General features: G+C 45.1%; 1 protein-coding gene across 6 annotated transcripts in view; it reads right to left on the minus strand.

Annotated features, from left to right (window-relative positions):
- Window positions 1-372: 372 nt before the first annotated feature.
- Window positions 373-16,046, minus strand: part of Heatr5a (HEAT repeat containing 5A) — a 95,501-nt gene continuing 79,827 nt past the window's right edge. For 5 of the 6 annotated variants that reach the window (XM_006516011.4, XM_006516012.4, XM_006516009.4 and 2 more), the window contains 8 exons: window positions 15,724-15,969; window positions 14,089-14,216; window positions 13,356-13,503; window positions 12,500-12,772; window positions 8,769-8,993; window positions 5,616-5,767; window positions 3,757-3,970; window positions 373-2,118 (listed from right to left, as the gene is read on the minus strand). In XM_006516011.4, the coding sequence (XP_006516074.1) occupies window positions 1,814-2,118; window positions 3,757-3,970; window positions 5,616-5,767; window positions 8,769-8,993; window positions 12,500-12,772; window positions 13,356-13,503; window positions 14,089-14,216; window positions 15,724-15,969 (1,691 nt within the window). In that variant the 3' untranslated portion in view covers window positions 373-1,813. The remainder of the gene's footprint in view (window positions 2,119-3,756; window positions 3,971-5,615; window positions 5,768-8,768; window positions 8,994-12,499; window positions 12,773-13,355; window positions 13,504-14,088; window positions 14,217-15,723; window positions 15,970-16,046) is intronic. The other variant, NM_177171.4, reaches the window with a different exon arrangement.

A 16,046-nucleotide genomic window follows, 5' to 3' on the forward strand; every position in this document is an offset into this window, starting at 1 on the left:
GGAGGTAAGGTGATAGTACACTGGACTGACGGGCAGAGTAGGCATCACACTGTGGCAGTGACTACAGCAACACAGATGAGTAAGGCAGTAGTAGAATTTGGTAGGTCAAGGGTATAACGTGTTGTTAGCAAGACTTAGCCCTGGCCTGAAAGGAGACAGAGTTCACAGAAAGAACCCGGGAGAAGGGCATTTTAGATGAGAACAGCAGCAAAGATACATTCAAGCCCTCTAGGTAGACAACCCCAAACCACTGCGGGGAACGCTCCTTCGGGGAACGCTCCTGTGGGGAACACTCCTGAGAACCAAAGCCAAGGTGAAGGGAGAGAAAAACTGGTCATCTTTCCTGGATGAACACTTCAAAATACAAAAACATTAAAGAAAATTAGCTTTATTTATGTAATGTAGAAAAGTTGATTTTAGTGTTAGAGTTTGTCAAATGTTTTCCACTCTGAATGCTTTACAAGAGTATTTACATACAAACATAATAAAACAGAGTCCACCACGTGCTCTTGGTCTAATCAGTTTTTCTCAATTCTGGCTACACCTCTGTCCCTGCATTTTGTAAATTTTAACAGGAAGCTGCATCATTCTGACACAGTGGTCAATTCACACAGAACAATACTGAAGTGGAGGGAAAATGATCGTAAACAGCCAAAAAATATTTTCTACCAGTATGACTTTATCATTATATTTTTATATTAAAATACATTCTGTGTTAAAAAAGTATTCGTATTCACTGAAGTTCTAAATTTGTTGTACTAAATCTGACATTCATATAACCCCAAATCGATATAGACATGACTCTATATTAAGCTTTCAATATGAATGATTTCCACAAATAAAAAACCAAAACAAAAGGAACAGAGGTAACAGAAAATCCATCTGAGAATGGTAGGAGGGTGATCGTTCTATATTCTACATAAAAGCATCCTGCGTGATCTCAGCATAGACTCACTTAAAAGACAGAATCATGAGACCACAGCCTCAAGCCACACAGTGGGGCTGAAGCTGTCTCTCCTGTTATAAGTTGGGTAATTCTAGATTTGGTTCTTTGTTTGAGACAGGTTTCTCTGTGTAGCCCTGGCTGTCCTGGAACTCACTCTGTAGACCAGGCTGGCCTTGAACTCACAGAGATCCACTTGCCTGTCTCCTGAGTGATGGGATTAGAGGCATGAGCCTGGCTTAGGTCTAGTTATTAAAGAGTGTTGCAATCACTTATTTATTGTTGGCATTATTATTGTTAGTTAGTTTGTTAATTTATTTTTTGAGAGAAGTCCTATCGTGTGGTCACAGCTGGTCTGGAACTCACTCAGTAGACCAGGCTGGTTGGAACTTTGATGATCATCCTGTCTCAGTCTCCTCAGGTGAGTGCCACCCTCCCCTGCTCTAATTGTTGATGTTGCTTGAGAAATGCAACACAGTTTGATACGACCACTGAATAAGGCAGGAGTCCATGTAGAAAGTGGGATGTGGTGTAAGCGCAGATACTTTATAATACAGTGATAGACAGTTAGAGGACATACAGACTGTTAGAGGACATCCCTTCATTTTCAAAGCAGTGGATTGCTTAGTAAATTTGGATCTTTGGCACTTTCTTGAAATGCCTGGCAAGAATCCTGACAGTTCCATGGTCTTAGTAAATGGAAACAAAATAAAACCAGAATTACCAAGAACGTTAAGTTTCGGTCCCTCCTGAAATGAGAACGATCAACAGGATCTCCAAGTGCACTCGTGCCTCAAGTTCCACTTTTGTCCCCAAAGCAAGGAAACACCAAGCGTTACATTCAGGCGCTCAGTGTGCTAGGAGAGCAGCTCACAGGAAATTGGTCTTTAGCTGGATGCTGGAGTTCCTGGCCAGGTTCTTGGCATGCTTAGAAGGCGGATCCACTCGGACACTTTCCTGATTGCCTTTTACAGCAGCCTCCAGCCGGGCTTTCAGGGCTGGGGAAGAAGCCATGACTCTTTTAAACACAGACGAGTACCGAGGCCCAATCTGCATGAGACTGTGCAAAGCAAAGTCGTGCAGACTTCTCGTTACTGAAGTTGCTGATCCCAGAGCATTCTCATCCAAAAGGAAGGAGATGAGGATGGGCAGAAGGCAGGCCACCAGCTGAGCGCCTAGGGGGAGAGACGGCAGGGCTCAGGGAGGAAGGAGCTTCGAGTAAACTCTTCACTTGGGGAGAAACTCCACCCTCATCTATTCTCACACTGTATTACCAGTATCTGGGATTAACATTTTACACACTTATTGTGTGAGTGAGTGTGTGTGTGCGCGCACCCACGCCTGCAGAACATGTCTGTGTGTCTGTCCTCGTCCAGAGCCCACATATAGGCTAGGCTGGACAGGGAGCCCCAGGGATCACTTGCTTCTGACTCCTTGGCACTGGGACAAGTAAGCCATCGCCTCCATACCACCCAGCTTTTTCTTTTTTTGCGGGGCTAGCCCAGCCCCAAATTCACTGAGGATAACGTTAAAACCTGTTATTCTCCTGTCTCCACCTTCTGAGTGCTGGAATTACAGGCTCTGAATAACTAACTCAGGTCCTAGTGCTTCCAAGGCAAGATGCTCATTGACTGAGCTCTTGCTCCAGTTCTCCTTTTCTTTCCTGCTTTTCAAGACAGGGTTTTTCTGAATAAAGCCCTGGCTGCCCTCAAACTCAGAGATTCCACCTGTCTCTGCCTCTTGAGTTCCGGGATTAAGGGCATGTGCCACCTCCCTGAGCCACCCCTTTTTTTGAAAGATTTATTTATTTACCATGTATACAGTGTTTTGCCTACAGGTATGCCTCCTGCATGCCAGAAAAGGGCACCCAGATCTCATTACAGATGGTTGTGAGTCACCCTGTGGTTGCTGGGAATTGAACTCAGGACCTCTGGATGAGCAGTCAGTGCTCTTAACCCCTGAACCATCTCTCCAGCACCCTCTTTTTCTTTTCTTTTTAAAATTGATTTAAAAACTGTATATATATCTACTATAGTTATATCACTTTTCCCTCTTCCTCCTAGCCCCTCCCATGTCCCCCACTCTTTCTCAAATTCATGGCCTATTTATTTATTTATTTATTTATTTATTTATTTGTTTTTCGAGACAGGGTTTCTCTGTGTAGCCCTGGCTGTCCTCGAACTCAGAAATCCGCCTGCCTCTGCCTCCCGAGTGCTGGGATTAAAGGTGTGCGCCACCACGCCCAGCTATTTTTTTTTATTGGTGTGAGTAACTACAAAAATGCATATATAGCTGGGCGTGGTGGCCAGAGCTATACAGAGAAACCCTGTCTCAAATAATAAAAAAAAAAAATGCATATATAAATACAAGCTGCTGAGTCAGTTTACTTTTTATCGCTGACCACTTGCTATGGCATAACTAAGCACAGGCTCATTTCTGGGAAGACCGAGTGTCCTCTCTCTGCAGCTGTCAGTCCGGTAGCTCTGCATCTAGGGTCAGGTCTCACGACACTCCCCTGTCTTTTTGTTTTTGAAGACAGTCTCACTGTGCTGCCCAGGTGGGCCTCAAACTCATGGTGACTGTCTGGTCTCCATGGCAGGAATGCTGGAATCATGGAAGTGTGCCACCAGCCCTGGCAATCGTTTTTGTTTGCTCGTTTTTGAGACAGAGTCCTGACAAACACTAGGCCCCAGGTGCTTGAGACCCAGCCTTTGGCAGACACCACTCTCATAAGGGCCTTCGGATGAAAGAGAAGCAGACACCATGTGATTACAGACACTGGAGAGAGAGCAGGGCTCAGGGCTGATACTCACGGTGCTCTTCTTCCGCAATGGCGACCAAAGCTTCTAAGAGCTTTATTCCTTCTTGACAGAGCTGCAGCTCGGTAGCATCTTCGGGTTTCCTCCTGGCTATGTCCTGAAGCTTCTCCACGATAGAAGATGCTAAGGAATAAATGTATGGGTAGGAAACGGCCGGCTTTGGATACTGAAAAATGGAGTGGAGGAGCTGACAGGTCTTCATTTGCACCTAACCAGGCAAGATGAGAAGAAAGAGTAAATTTACAAAGTTCCCAGAACAAAGAGACACAAAGAACAAACGTTCTTGCAAACTCTTTGCAGTTAAAGTGGCAAAGGTTTATATTTATTCCTGTTCTCTTTAGTTTTGGAAGTCCTAATACCAACGGGCATTACATAAAAACAGTGGCTGCAGCAGGGTGGAGGGGCACAGAGGTGCTCAGCACAGCGGGAGGGGGTTTGCCCTCTAGCCCACTCTTCTCAGGCGTCTGTCTCTGTACTGTGTAAAACTAGCAGTCACATTATAAATGAACCCCAACAACTCACACCAAAAAAAAAAAAAAAAAAAAAAAAAAAAAGAAAAGTGTCTTACAGTGAAATTCTACACATTTGAGTCCTGTCCCAGGTGGTATACATGTTTTAAGGACTCCATCTGGCCCACACTAAGATGTGCCATGACTTGTCACAGTTGTGTCACTGCTACCCAACTTGGGCAGGTAGCCAATGACCTTGGACAAAAGGATAAAGGAAAACAACTACAGACATGCATCACCTCTCCTTAAACTGGAATAGTATTTTGAGCATTAGTATTATTGCCCCCCTGAGAAAATTTGGTTCCAGTGTCTTTGGAAATAAGAAATGTTTCTGTGTATGGGTTCCAAACTCATTTCGTAACACATGAAAAAAAACATTTAATCTAGTCTAACCTAATCTGTCATTCCTTATTTTTTTCTTTAAAGAAAATGCACAAATTATCATATAAATCCCATGTCATATCATTCTCCCCCTCCCCCCCGAAACAGGGTTTCTCTGTGTAGCCCTGGCTGTCCTGGAACTCACTCTGTAGACCAGGCTGGTTTTGACCTCAGAAATCCGCCTGCCTCTGCCTCCCAAGTGCTGGGATTAAAGGCTTCCGCCACCACTGCCCGTGATTTTGTTTTAATACATGATGTGTATGTGTGCTTCTGTGTGTGGATATGGGCACTTGAGCGCAGTGTCCACAGAGACCGGACAAAGAGATCAGACCTCCTGGAACTAGAGGTCCAGGTGGCTGTAAGCTATCCAACGTGAGTGCTGAAAACTGAGCTTCGGGCCTCTGGTAAAAAGTGCTGTTAACTGCCGAACCACCTCTCCAATTCCACGTTTTTTTTTTTTTTTTTGACAATTTTCACTATGTAGTCCTGGTTGACCTGAAACGTATATGTGGATGGACTAGCCTTGCCTTCATAGGCACTTCTATCTTTGTATCCCCAGTGCCGGGATTAGATGTAGCCATTCCACTCCTGGAGAGTTACACCAATTTTAAGATGCTCTTATTTAAACACTTAGTATTGTTTTACCTCCTTGTTTTTGGAGACAGTCTCATGTAGCTTAGGATGGCCTTAACTCACTTGTGATCTCTATCTCTAGTCCCTGGGGCTGGTATTACAGACCTACACTACCATGCTAGGTTTGTACAGTGCTGGGCATCAAGCCCAGGGTCTTGTGTGTGCTAGCTGTGCACACTACCTACTGAACCACAATCCAGCCCCTGGATACTGCTTGTCACAGAGACCGAGATCACAGAGAAGCACAGTGTGTGTACTGCAATCATAAAGGCAACACGTGTGTCTCAACAGATTGCTACTGCAAATAGCGCTCTGCTAAAAGACACTTACCACAGAGTCCTTGCTCTCCAGGGCAGCCTTAAATTTTTCAATGCAGCGATTCTGAAGGCAGGGGACGGTTGTCACTTCTGGGCTGGTAGACAAAATAAATACTGTGACGGCAGTAAGCAGACTGACTTCATCAGGTTCTTGTGCTCCGTCAACTGCAGAGAAACAACAGTTAGGAGGCTTGTACACATTGCCTTGCGTCTGTGCAAGGCTGTTTTTAGCTTGGTTAGCACAAGAGCCCCAGAGGGCGGCTGGACAGTGGTGGTGCATGTCAGCAGGCTCAAATCCCACCTGCGTGCTAGTCCACTCCTACCACACACACACACACCCACCCACCCAAAAGGACTAGGAAAGTATTCTACCTCTGAGCTCCACCCCCATTTCCCAAGGATCAGTTAGAATAAATATTCTAGTTAAATATTTTTAATGAAGTAGCTATGAAAAACCAGTAATTTTGAAAGGGTAATGCTGGGTAGTGGTGGCACATGCTTTTAATCCTAGCACTTGAGAGGCAGAGGCAGGTGGATCTCTGTGAGTTCGAGGTCAGCCTGGTCTACAGAGTTCTAGGACAGCCAAAACTATACAGAGAAACCCTATCTAAAAACAGACAAGACAGAAAGACTGACAAAACAAAATGAGAAAGAGTGGTAAACTTGACTCACTAAATTAAGTTTTAATTAATCGATTAATTAAAAATAGCTTCTTTGGCTTTTTGGCCAAGATCAAGTGTTATGATTGGTTTAAAACCCAAAATAAGGGGCTGGAGAGATGGCTCAGTGGTTAAGAACACTGACTGCTCTTCCAGAGGTCTTGAGTTCAACTCCCAGCAACTGCATTGTGGCTCACAACCATTTGCTATAGGATCTGCTGCCCTCTTCTGGTGTGTCTGAAGAGAGTGACAGTGTACTTATATAAACAAACAAACAAACAAACAAATAAAAAACCAAAACCATAAAAAACCCCCAAAACAAAACAAACAAACGAAAAGCTTCCAGGATTTCAAATAGCCTAGGCTGGCCTCCAACCTGATGTGTGGCATAGATGACTTTTCCTGGCTGCAGCTCCTGCGTGCTGGGCTCACAGGCTGAGTTACCATGACAAGAGTATGTAGTGCTGGGGACAGAAGCCAGGGCTTTATGCTGTTAGACAAGTACTCTATTAGCTCCAGCCTAGCCCACTTAGACTAAGTGGTTGTTATTTACAAACAAATGACACGCATAAACAGTAGCACCAGCCATATCAACTCAATAGTACTTAAACACCACCTGTGCCAGCCAGCCCTCTTAGGCAATAGAATACAACTTCACTATAATGTGGAGATCAAACAAAGAATTTAGGGTCAGCTAGTAACAAAAGGTCCATGCTTATAAAAACACCAGAAACTATAGAGAGCAGGATGTGGTGGCTCAAGCCTGTAGTCCCAGCTCTTGGGAGGCTAGGCAGGAGAATCTGGAATGTAAGAACTCTGCCACAAAATTCACCATCAGCCTGTGAGACTACCTCAAGAACAACAACAAAAAAATCACAAAATGCCTGACACTGGGTGGGTGGAGAGCTTTGGGGGCTGACGCCCAAGAGGAGACGCAGTGAGAGAGCACTGAGTTCTCTCAGGTGAGCTGGCACACGGTAACAAAGTGACCCACACAGCAGTGTCCTGTGTGGTGCTCAGACACTTCACCCTGGCAGCCACCGTGTCTGAGTAAGGAACAGGAATCTGGTCATTTGCCCAAGCCACAGCAAGTCAGTAAGTGGACGGTGTGAATGCAGAGATCACAGACATCCAGGGGCTCTCATGCTTCACCCCCCTTAGCGCCCCCTGCAAAGTCATTTTTAGTCATTACAGTCTGCTAGTTAGTTTAGTAAAAATACTTTTAAATGTCATCAAGGTAACTATGTCCTGGGTCTCTTCCCATTTCTTCTTCAGCTCCTTTCCTGCCCTTTATTTTCTGAGGATGGATGGGAAGTCTGCTTAGCAGCAGGAGTCTTGTGAGGCTCAGGCAGTAGAGAGCAGGCCCCTTGCCAACAGCTGTCTGAGTGAGTCATTCTGGAATCCAGTCCTCTAGCTGTAGCCCTGGCCAGTGAGTGTCCTAGTAACTTCATGAGTGGCTAAGGCCTGGACCTCAGAAACTAATAGGTAACAAATGCTTTTCTGTTTTAAGCCACAATGTTTTTCTGTTTTAATCTACTAAGGTTTTTTTTTCTTTTTGTTTTTCTTTTTTTTTTTTTTGTTTTTTTTTTTTTTTTTTTTTTGAGATAGGGCCTGGCTTGGCTAGGTTGGCCCTGAACTCACTATGTAACTAAGGCTGGCCTTGAACTCCTGATATTCTTGCTTCTCCTGCCAAGTGTTGGGATGACAGGCAGCATCAGGCTCAGCTGGGAGGCAAGCTGTTGCTCTGCAAACATTTTACCTTCACGATCGGCTCCTAGTGACCTACGTTAACAGTTGCTCTAACATCTCCGTCCTGATACACACTGAGCCCAGACACCACTGTGTGTCTGTGATAAAGGAGAACTTGTCATGATGGAGACTGTGCTCTTCCATCTTCATCTCTCCTCCCCTCTTACGCTGGCAGAGGCTGACACACTCAAACGTGCTGTGATGTATCTCGTCCTGCTATCTCGTCACCACTGTATAATTCCACCTCCAGCCATTCTCTACCGCCTTTTCTCTTAAATATGGATTGCACTAGAGGGTTGCCTTTAAAAATAAAGCCTTCTTGCCAGTAGCAATGGCAGGGACCTGTAAGTCTCAGGGAGACACTGTTACCTATCTGTACTTCCTCCTCCCAGCTACACTTTCGCCTTCGGCTCTCATCTGTACCATCCTTGCTTGCCACTTTTCTAAGACTCTTTTCTTTTCCTTTTCTTATTTTTCTTTGTAGTTGTAGTCCTGGCTATCCTGGAACTCTGTAGACCAGGCTGGCCTGGACTCAAGAGACCCACCTGCTTCTGTCTCTCTTGCCAATTACAAATGGACAAAGACATCGGAGATAATGAATAATAAATCCGAACACTTTACATACCTGCTAAATACACAATACAGTCTCTTCTGGGTGAGACTACCAAATATGAGCAACAGAATAGCTTAGCCAAAAAACAAAAAACAGAAACAAACCTAGCATGCCTCTCACATTAAGACCTAACAGTCCTACTGACCTGGGCTCCAGCAGTCAAGCACAGTTGCTAATGCACTTTGGAGGAGGCTGGTCCAAGCTTCGTGGCTCTTTTCTGCCCGGGCCATGGGGGAAGTTAAGATTCCTTTCAGAGTCTGCAGGGAAGCCGTGACTGTGCAGGATAACTGGCCCCCAGGTAACTTCACAGCCGTTTCCCGGAGGACTCCGATGGTAAGGTACAATACTGTAGGGAGAATTGAGATGCTGCCTGCAAGAGAAAATGAAAACTCTGCATTGAGCATGCACATTTTCTGAAGTCACCAAGGAGGGCTGGAGGGATAGCTCATCAGTGAAGAGCACCCGTTGCTCTTGCAGAGGACGCGAGTTTGATTCCCAGCGCCCGCACAGTTGGCCCATAACAGACCTTTTTTTTAAAAAAAGATTTATTTATTTATTTATTTATTATATGTAAGTACATTGTAGCTGTCTTCAGACACTCCAGAAGAGGGGGTCAGATCTTGTTATGGATGGTTGTGAGCCACCATGTGGTTGCTGGGATTTGAACTCTGGACCTTCGGAAGAGCAGTCGGGTGCTCTAACCCACTGAGCCATCTCACCAGACCCCATAACAGACCTTAACTACAGCTTCAGATGATGCAATGCCTCTCTGACTCCTGTGAGAACCAGGAATGCACACAGTACATATACACATGTTCTGGAAACACACACATACACATAAAAGGAAATAAATGCAGCTAGAAAAAAAGCTGAGTCATCAGGAATAAAAGGGTGTCAGAGGCTTCCAGTGTTTGCTGTCAAACAAACACAGCTTCGAGGCACAGCTCAGTGCTCCTTCTTCAGCACCAACTCATCTTTCCCAAAACACCACCCAGAAAAGCTCTAGAGCATTTCTCATAAATTGTAACTATTGAGAGAATTTAGTAACTCTAGACTGGCTGGCTAGCCAGCACACCCCAAGCCTTCTCTGCCTCCCTAGTACAGGGACTACAAGTGTATGCAACTATGCCACTATGACAGGCTTTGTATAATATGGTTCCTGGGTTCCAACACAGGTCCTTATGTTAGCAAGGCATCCTAATCAATTTATCACTCAAGCGACTTCCCCATCAATTAAGATTTTTTACAGTTGGATCAAATTCTGATAGTTGTAACTGGAAATGTTACTTTGGTTGTATTGCTTAGTGTCAAGTTTTTTTTTTGGGGGGGGGGAGGGGTGGTGGTTCGAGACAGGGTTTCTCTGTATAGCCCTGGCTGTCCTGGAACTCACTTTGTAGACCAGACTGGCCTCGAACTCAGAAATCTGCCTGCCTCTGCCTCCCTCTGCTGGGATTAAAGGTGTGCGCCACCATGCCCGGCTTTTATTTATTTATTTATTTATTTATTTATTTATTTATTTATTTATTTATTTGGTTTTTCGAGACAGGGTTTCTCTGTATAGCCCTGGCTGTCCTGGAACTCACTTTGTAGACCAGGCTGGCCTCGAACTCAGAAATCCACCTGTCCCTGCCTCCCAAGTGCTGGGATTAAAGGCGTGTGCCACCACCGCCCAGCTATTTATTTTTTTAGTGTCAAGCTTTTCATAGCTACCTATTAATCTTTCTTTCTTTTTTTTAAAAATAAGGTCTCAGTATGTATTACAAATGTGGCTGTCCTGGAACTCACTCTGTAGACCAGGCTGGCCTCAAACACACAGGGATCCTGTGGCTTCTAAGGCCTTTGCCTTCTAAGTCTCGGGATTAAAAGTGTGTATATCACTATGCCCTGCTAAGCTTTTCCTATCCTACTTGTTGTAGTTTGTTTAATTGCTTTTGAGACAGGATCTCACTGTGTATTCAGGGTGGACTTGAATTCCTGATTCTTCTGCCTCAGATTCTGGAGTGCAGGCATGACAGGCAAGTATCTCCAAGTCTAGTTCTAGCTTCGCATTTTGAAGGACACAGTCCTGTAGCTCTAAGTATTTTCACAATGTGATGAAGGTTCATTACTACTCAATTTATTTAAACTATGTTTACAAGACCTTTTGTTTTGGGAACTGAACCTAGGGCTTTACTCTTGGTAGGTAAGCACGTTCTACTACTGAGCTATATCTCCTCGGAACTCGCCTTCTCTTTTAGCTTTAATTTTGAGATAGAGTTTCACTAAACTGCCCAGGTTGGACTTGAACTCGGGATGTAGGTTGGTCAGTTGCTGTGTGTGCGTGTGTGTATGTGTGTGTGTGATGGCTCCACCTTATTTTCTGTGACATTCTCACTGACTGGCTGGCTGGCTGGCTGGGTGGCTGCCTCATGAACTCTGTGGCTCTGCCTGCTTTTGCCTCTCCCTCTACCGCAGCACTGGGGTTACAGGTACACACGGGCCGCTCAGCTTTTGAGGTCATGCTTGCATGGCAGGAACTTCACCACCGAGCCATCTTCTCACATCCTGTGCTAGACTTTGTTCAAAAGACAAATTTTAACTAGAAATAAAACACACCTACACACATATTTATCTTTTATATGTAATAGTTACATATAATATAGTTACATGATGGAGAAAGCTATAGATCTTCATAAGAAATAGTGTTTATACAAGAACAAACAAAACTCATTATGAGAAGGTCTCCAGGGAAACATTTTCTGATAAGGTGAGACCAGAGTTAACTTTGAAGGAAGAAAACATTAAAAAGCTAGATCAGTGCACTGTTTGCTGGAGAAGCTGGACACAGTGGTGAACACCTGTGATCCTAGCATCCCTATGGCAAGATGGGAGGCGAGTCACCTGGAAGCTTGCAGATCAGAGACCCACATGGAGCACCACAGTGACAGGAGCAAGAGCGAGGCTGCCGCCAAACAAAGTAGCAAGAACCGACTCCCGAAACACTCTTCTCCAACACACACACACACACACACACACACACACACACACACACACACACACACACACACGGTGGCAGAGTGGGCCTACCTGACCCAGAATTAGGTGGCTTATGCTCACAGAAAGTATGCCCACTGCAAACAACAGGATCAGCAGGGAGCCTCTGGCAGGCAGTGGAGTTAGCAGCACCCAGAGAACCCTAGGAGCTAGATGAAAGAACTGAATGGATTTGGTCCCAAACAGGACAGGGCATCCTCATGACAAATTTGTCATATGGAGTCAGAACTGTCCACCAGATACTGCACACTGAAAATGTACAAGTACTACTACTTGATTTAAAATACTGTCAGCTTGATGGTCAGGGCACACTCTCGCATGCTCCAAGCCTGGGCTCCACGCCTAGACCTGGAGTAAGAAGGCAGTCACAGGAAGCGCATTCACCATCACATCTGCTGTTTGTGGCTTTCACTTTCACCTCTTGGTGAAACAAATTATATTAGACTGCAAGACTAATCTTACAGGATTATAAAAAGTACTCAAATGAGAAAATGAATAGCAACTAGGTCAGTCCCCTTCTTCTAGGACAGTGGCTGGCAACCTGGAGGCCATGGCCCCACTGTGGACTGTATATCAGGTATTTACATTATGATTCACAGCAGTAGCAAGTCAGTTATGAAGTAGCAAGGAAGCAGTTCTACGGCTGGGGTCACCCAACCGAGGAAGTGACTGAGAGGCACGGCTCTAGGTCCTACGCACAGCACAGCATACCTTCAGGAGAGCACACTGCAGGAAGCTCACACAGCACAGCATACCTTCAGGAGAGCACACTGCAGGAAGCTCACACAGCACAGCATACCTTCAGGAGTGCACACTGCAGGAAGCTCACACAGCACAGCATACCTTCAGGAGAGCACACTGCAGGAAGCTCAGCAAGGATGGCCAGGGCAGCCGCCACCAGTCTACTTCCCTCCTCCAACAGGGTCTTCGGCTTTGAAGCCTTTCCTCCTGGGCTACCTGCCAGCTTAGGGTTCAGTTCTGGGAGCTGTCTAACGAGGATGCAGACACAGAGTTCCAGGGTTGCAAAGACCAAAGACTTCCCAGGTACGAGTCCTCCTGTGTCCTTCCCTTCACCAAACTCTGGCAGGGTTTCCTTCTCAGAGGCTCCATCATCAACTGAAACACAGAGGGAACAGTGCTTAAGAAATACTTGCTGCTTGCTTGGCTCCAAGTAGGTGGCAATTCCAGACAATGCATTTAGTGGCTAAGTCCTAGGTGTGAAAAGCTTAAGGAAAAAGCAGCTCTGAAGTTAAAGTTGTTTTTACTATGAGTTCTCATTACAGTGGGTTAAAAATAAAATTCTTGTAATCTTTTCAGCCTTAAAATAGTGCCCGATCAAACTCATCTCTGTGCTGTTATAAGTGAGAATCTGACAGCAGCAGCTCCAACAGCGACTCTGTCATCTTACAGACTGGCAGCGGCTGGGCACAAGGATCAGACTAGACTCTGCCCACCGGCCCCCACATACTGCCCACTTCTGCCCGTTTGCTCTTTAGGTCTGTATTGCCGTCTGCCCTAGTTTCAGCAGTATCCAGATTGTGTGGTTACCCCGAGTAACACTTGTGAAGACAATGACACTGCGCTGCGTTGTGTGGCTGCGGCTGCGCCTAGGGGAACAGCGCTTGCCCACTGCATACAGAGTGTATGACTCTCAGAACTGGAATGAGAAGAGATGCTATGTCACTGAGTTAATATTTACCTTCTGCACTACGTCTTTTTTCCTTCACATGTTCTTGGGCGGCACAGATAATCTGCCTGACCACTTCAAGTGAAGCCAGTTGAATGGCTGGTGACTCTCTGGTCAAAATTACTCGGTGTAGTACATTTAGCAATTCAATACCCAAGTCCTGTCAGAAAACATGAAGTGGACACTATTGGAAATTACATTTGTTTATGTCAGTTCATGTGTGTGTGTGTAAAAATAACAAGGTTAAATGTAATGATAAAAGCTCAAAAAGACAGAATTGAATAAATTCTCTTTTTAAAAACAAGTATATTGCCAGAACAATAAAGGAATATATCAGTACTTCTCTGCTTTGAAGCAGTCTTGTCTGCCTGGCCTAAACTTGCCAAGGATGACCTCAAACTCCTGATCCTCCGGCCTGTTCCTACAGCGCTGGGATTTCAGGTGTATCACCATGCCTGGCTTATAACACTGTAACAAATATCAGAACACTTCTCAGCTCATTTCGGTGAGAAATGGTACTATGACAAATGATCATTTTCATTCATGTCTGAGATGATACTGGAGACACAGCCAAAGGCTGACGTGTAGATTCTAAGATTAATATTAAAATTTTCTTGTAATAACAAAGACTGGAGAAGTATTTCTAAAGTAGCTCCTTATAATACACAGCAGCGTCCCGACTCAACCCGAATGTAGTTGTGGTCTCTGACGTCAACAGAGGTCTACCCAAGGCACAGTCCAGCACCTGATCACTGCCAATTCTCCACCTGGGCCAAGGAACATCGAGCAGGGCCTGCAGTGCACGCAGACAAGCCATGATGCTTTCCAAGCTTGCATCTGAGCGCAGGGAACACAGGAACTCCACGCTGATTCCTGGGAGAGGAAAAGCAAGATGCCCCTGAGATTCTCAGTTCAGACTGTTGGATGAGTCTATCGTGATGAGATAAATACACTGACTTAGCAAAAGACAGCACAAGTAAACAATACAGTTTCAGAGAGAGAGAGTGAGAGTGTGTGTGTGTGTGTGTGTGTGTGTGTGTGTGTACACGCGGGTGTGCACATGCGTGAGTGCCAGGGCTTACGTAGTCCAGGCTGGCTTTGAACTTGTGTTGGATTCTTTTTTGTTGTTTTTGTTTTTTGTTTTTTTTCAAGACAGAGTTTCTCTGTGTAGCCCTCAATGTCTTGAAACGTAGTCTATAGACCAGTCAGGCCTTGAACTCAGAGATCCTCCTGCCTCTGTCTTCCCAGCACTGAAATTAAAGGTGGGCACCACCACTGCCTAGCTTCTTTTTTTAATTAAAAAAAGTTTAAGGGCTAAAGAAATGACTCAGTGGTTAATGAGTACTTACTGCTCTTCCAGAGGACATGGGTTTGATTCCCAGCATCTACAAGGTCGCTCACAACCAACTATAACTCCAGTTTCAGGGGCTCTGACACCTGGCTTCTGTGGGCATGAAGCATGTAAGTGGTGGGCAGATATATATGCAAGCAAAACTCCACACACATAGAATAAGATAATAACTTTAAAGTTAAAAGACTGTGTGTGCTGGATCCTTAGAGTAGGAGTTACAGGTGGTTGTTTTGTGAGCTGCCTGATGTTGTGCTGGGAATTGAACTCGGGGCCTCTGGAAGAGCATCAAAAGTTATTAACCTTGGAGTTACCTCTCCGGCCTCCTGATTTTCTTAAAAAAAAAAAAAAAAAAATCACTGGGTATACAGTCTTGAAACTGTTGAGAACAACTCATTGAAAAACACATCAGCATATTCACACACACACATATACACATATATTTTTAAAAATACAAATACAGAGAAATTTACAACATTTGCAGAGGCACACTCATCTTTCAAAACCTGTGGAGTGGCTGGAGAGATGGCTCGATGGTGAAAAGCATACACAACTCTTCAGAGGATGTGAGTTCAGTTCCCAGGGGCCCCAAAGCCTTCTTCTGGGCACTGCGTATGTGTATATACAGACAAAGCAGGCACACACTCATACTCATAAATTACAACTCTAAGGGAAGCTGGATGTGGAAGCATCCTTCGGTATCTCACACTTAAGGGGTGGGGCAGGAGTTCCAGGCCAGCCTGCCTTACACACTGAGATCCTGGCTCAAAACCACCCCTTTCTCCCAGCAGACAAATGAAAATGTTGTAAAAAGGACTAAACTTCTCTTATAATTTCTAATTATCAACTTGATACTGAAGTCAACTTATAAAAGGATTCTAGACTTAAAATTTATAATTAAAAAAATACACAATACCCAGTTTTATAAATGATGTCACTAACAAGAAGCAAAGAATAAGGTGACAGTCACCAGGAGGGAGGCAGCGAGGCACAAGTTAGGCACACCCCCAGCCCTGTAGCTCTCCTGCTGACCTAGAATCAGATGGAACCTGTCAGTGTAGACATCCTCGGGGGACTTCACGGCAGCTCCTGATGATGATGAGCCCTGGCACATGGATGTTGGAGTTACAGGCCTTGAGAGATTGGCACCGCCTTCATCTGGGTCAGCGAAGCCCGTGCTGGTGAGCCACAGGGCCGCAGCGTGGAGGATGAGGGCCCAGGAGTCGTGGTAGTGTAGCTTTGCACTCTTGCTCGTCTCTGCTGTGTAGAAAGCACCACCTACAAAGGAGGAAACAGTCATGGGAGCCACAGACGCACCTTCCAGTCACCTGTCACCTTTGCTCCCAGACCCAAAG

Source organism: Mus musculus, chromosome 12 (genome assembly GCF_000001635.26).
Source record: "Mus musculus strain C57BL/6J chromosome 12, GRCm38.p6 C57BL/6J".
Lineage (NCBI taxonomy): Eukaryota > Metazoa > Chordata > Mammalia > Rodentia > Muridae > Mus > Mus musculus.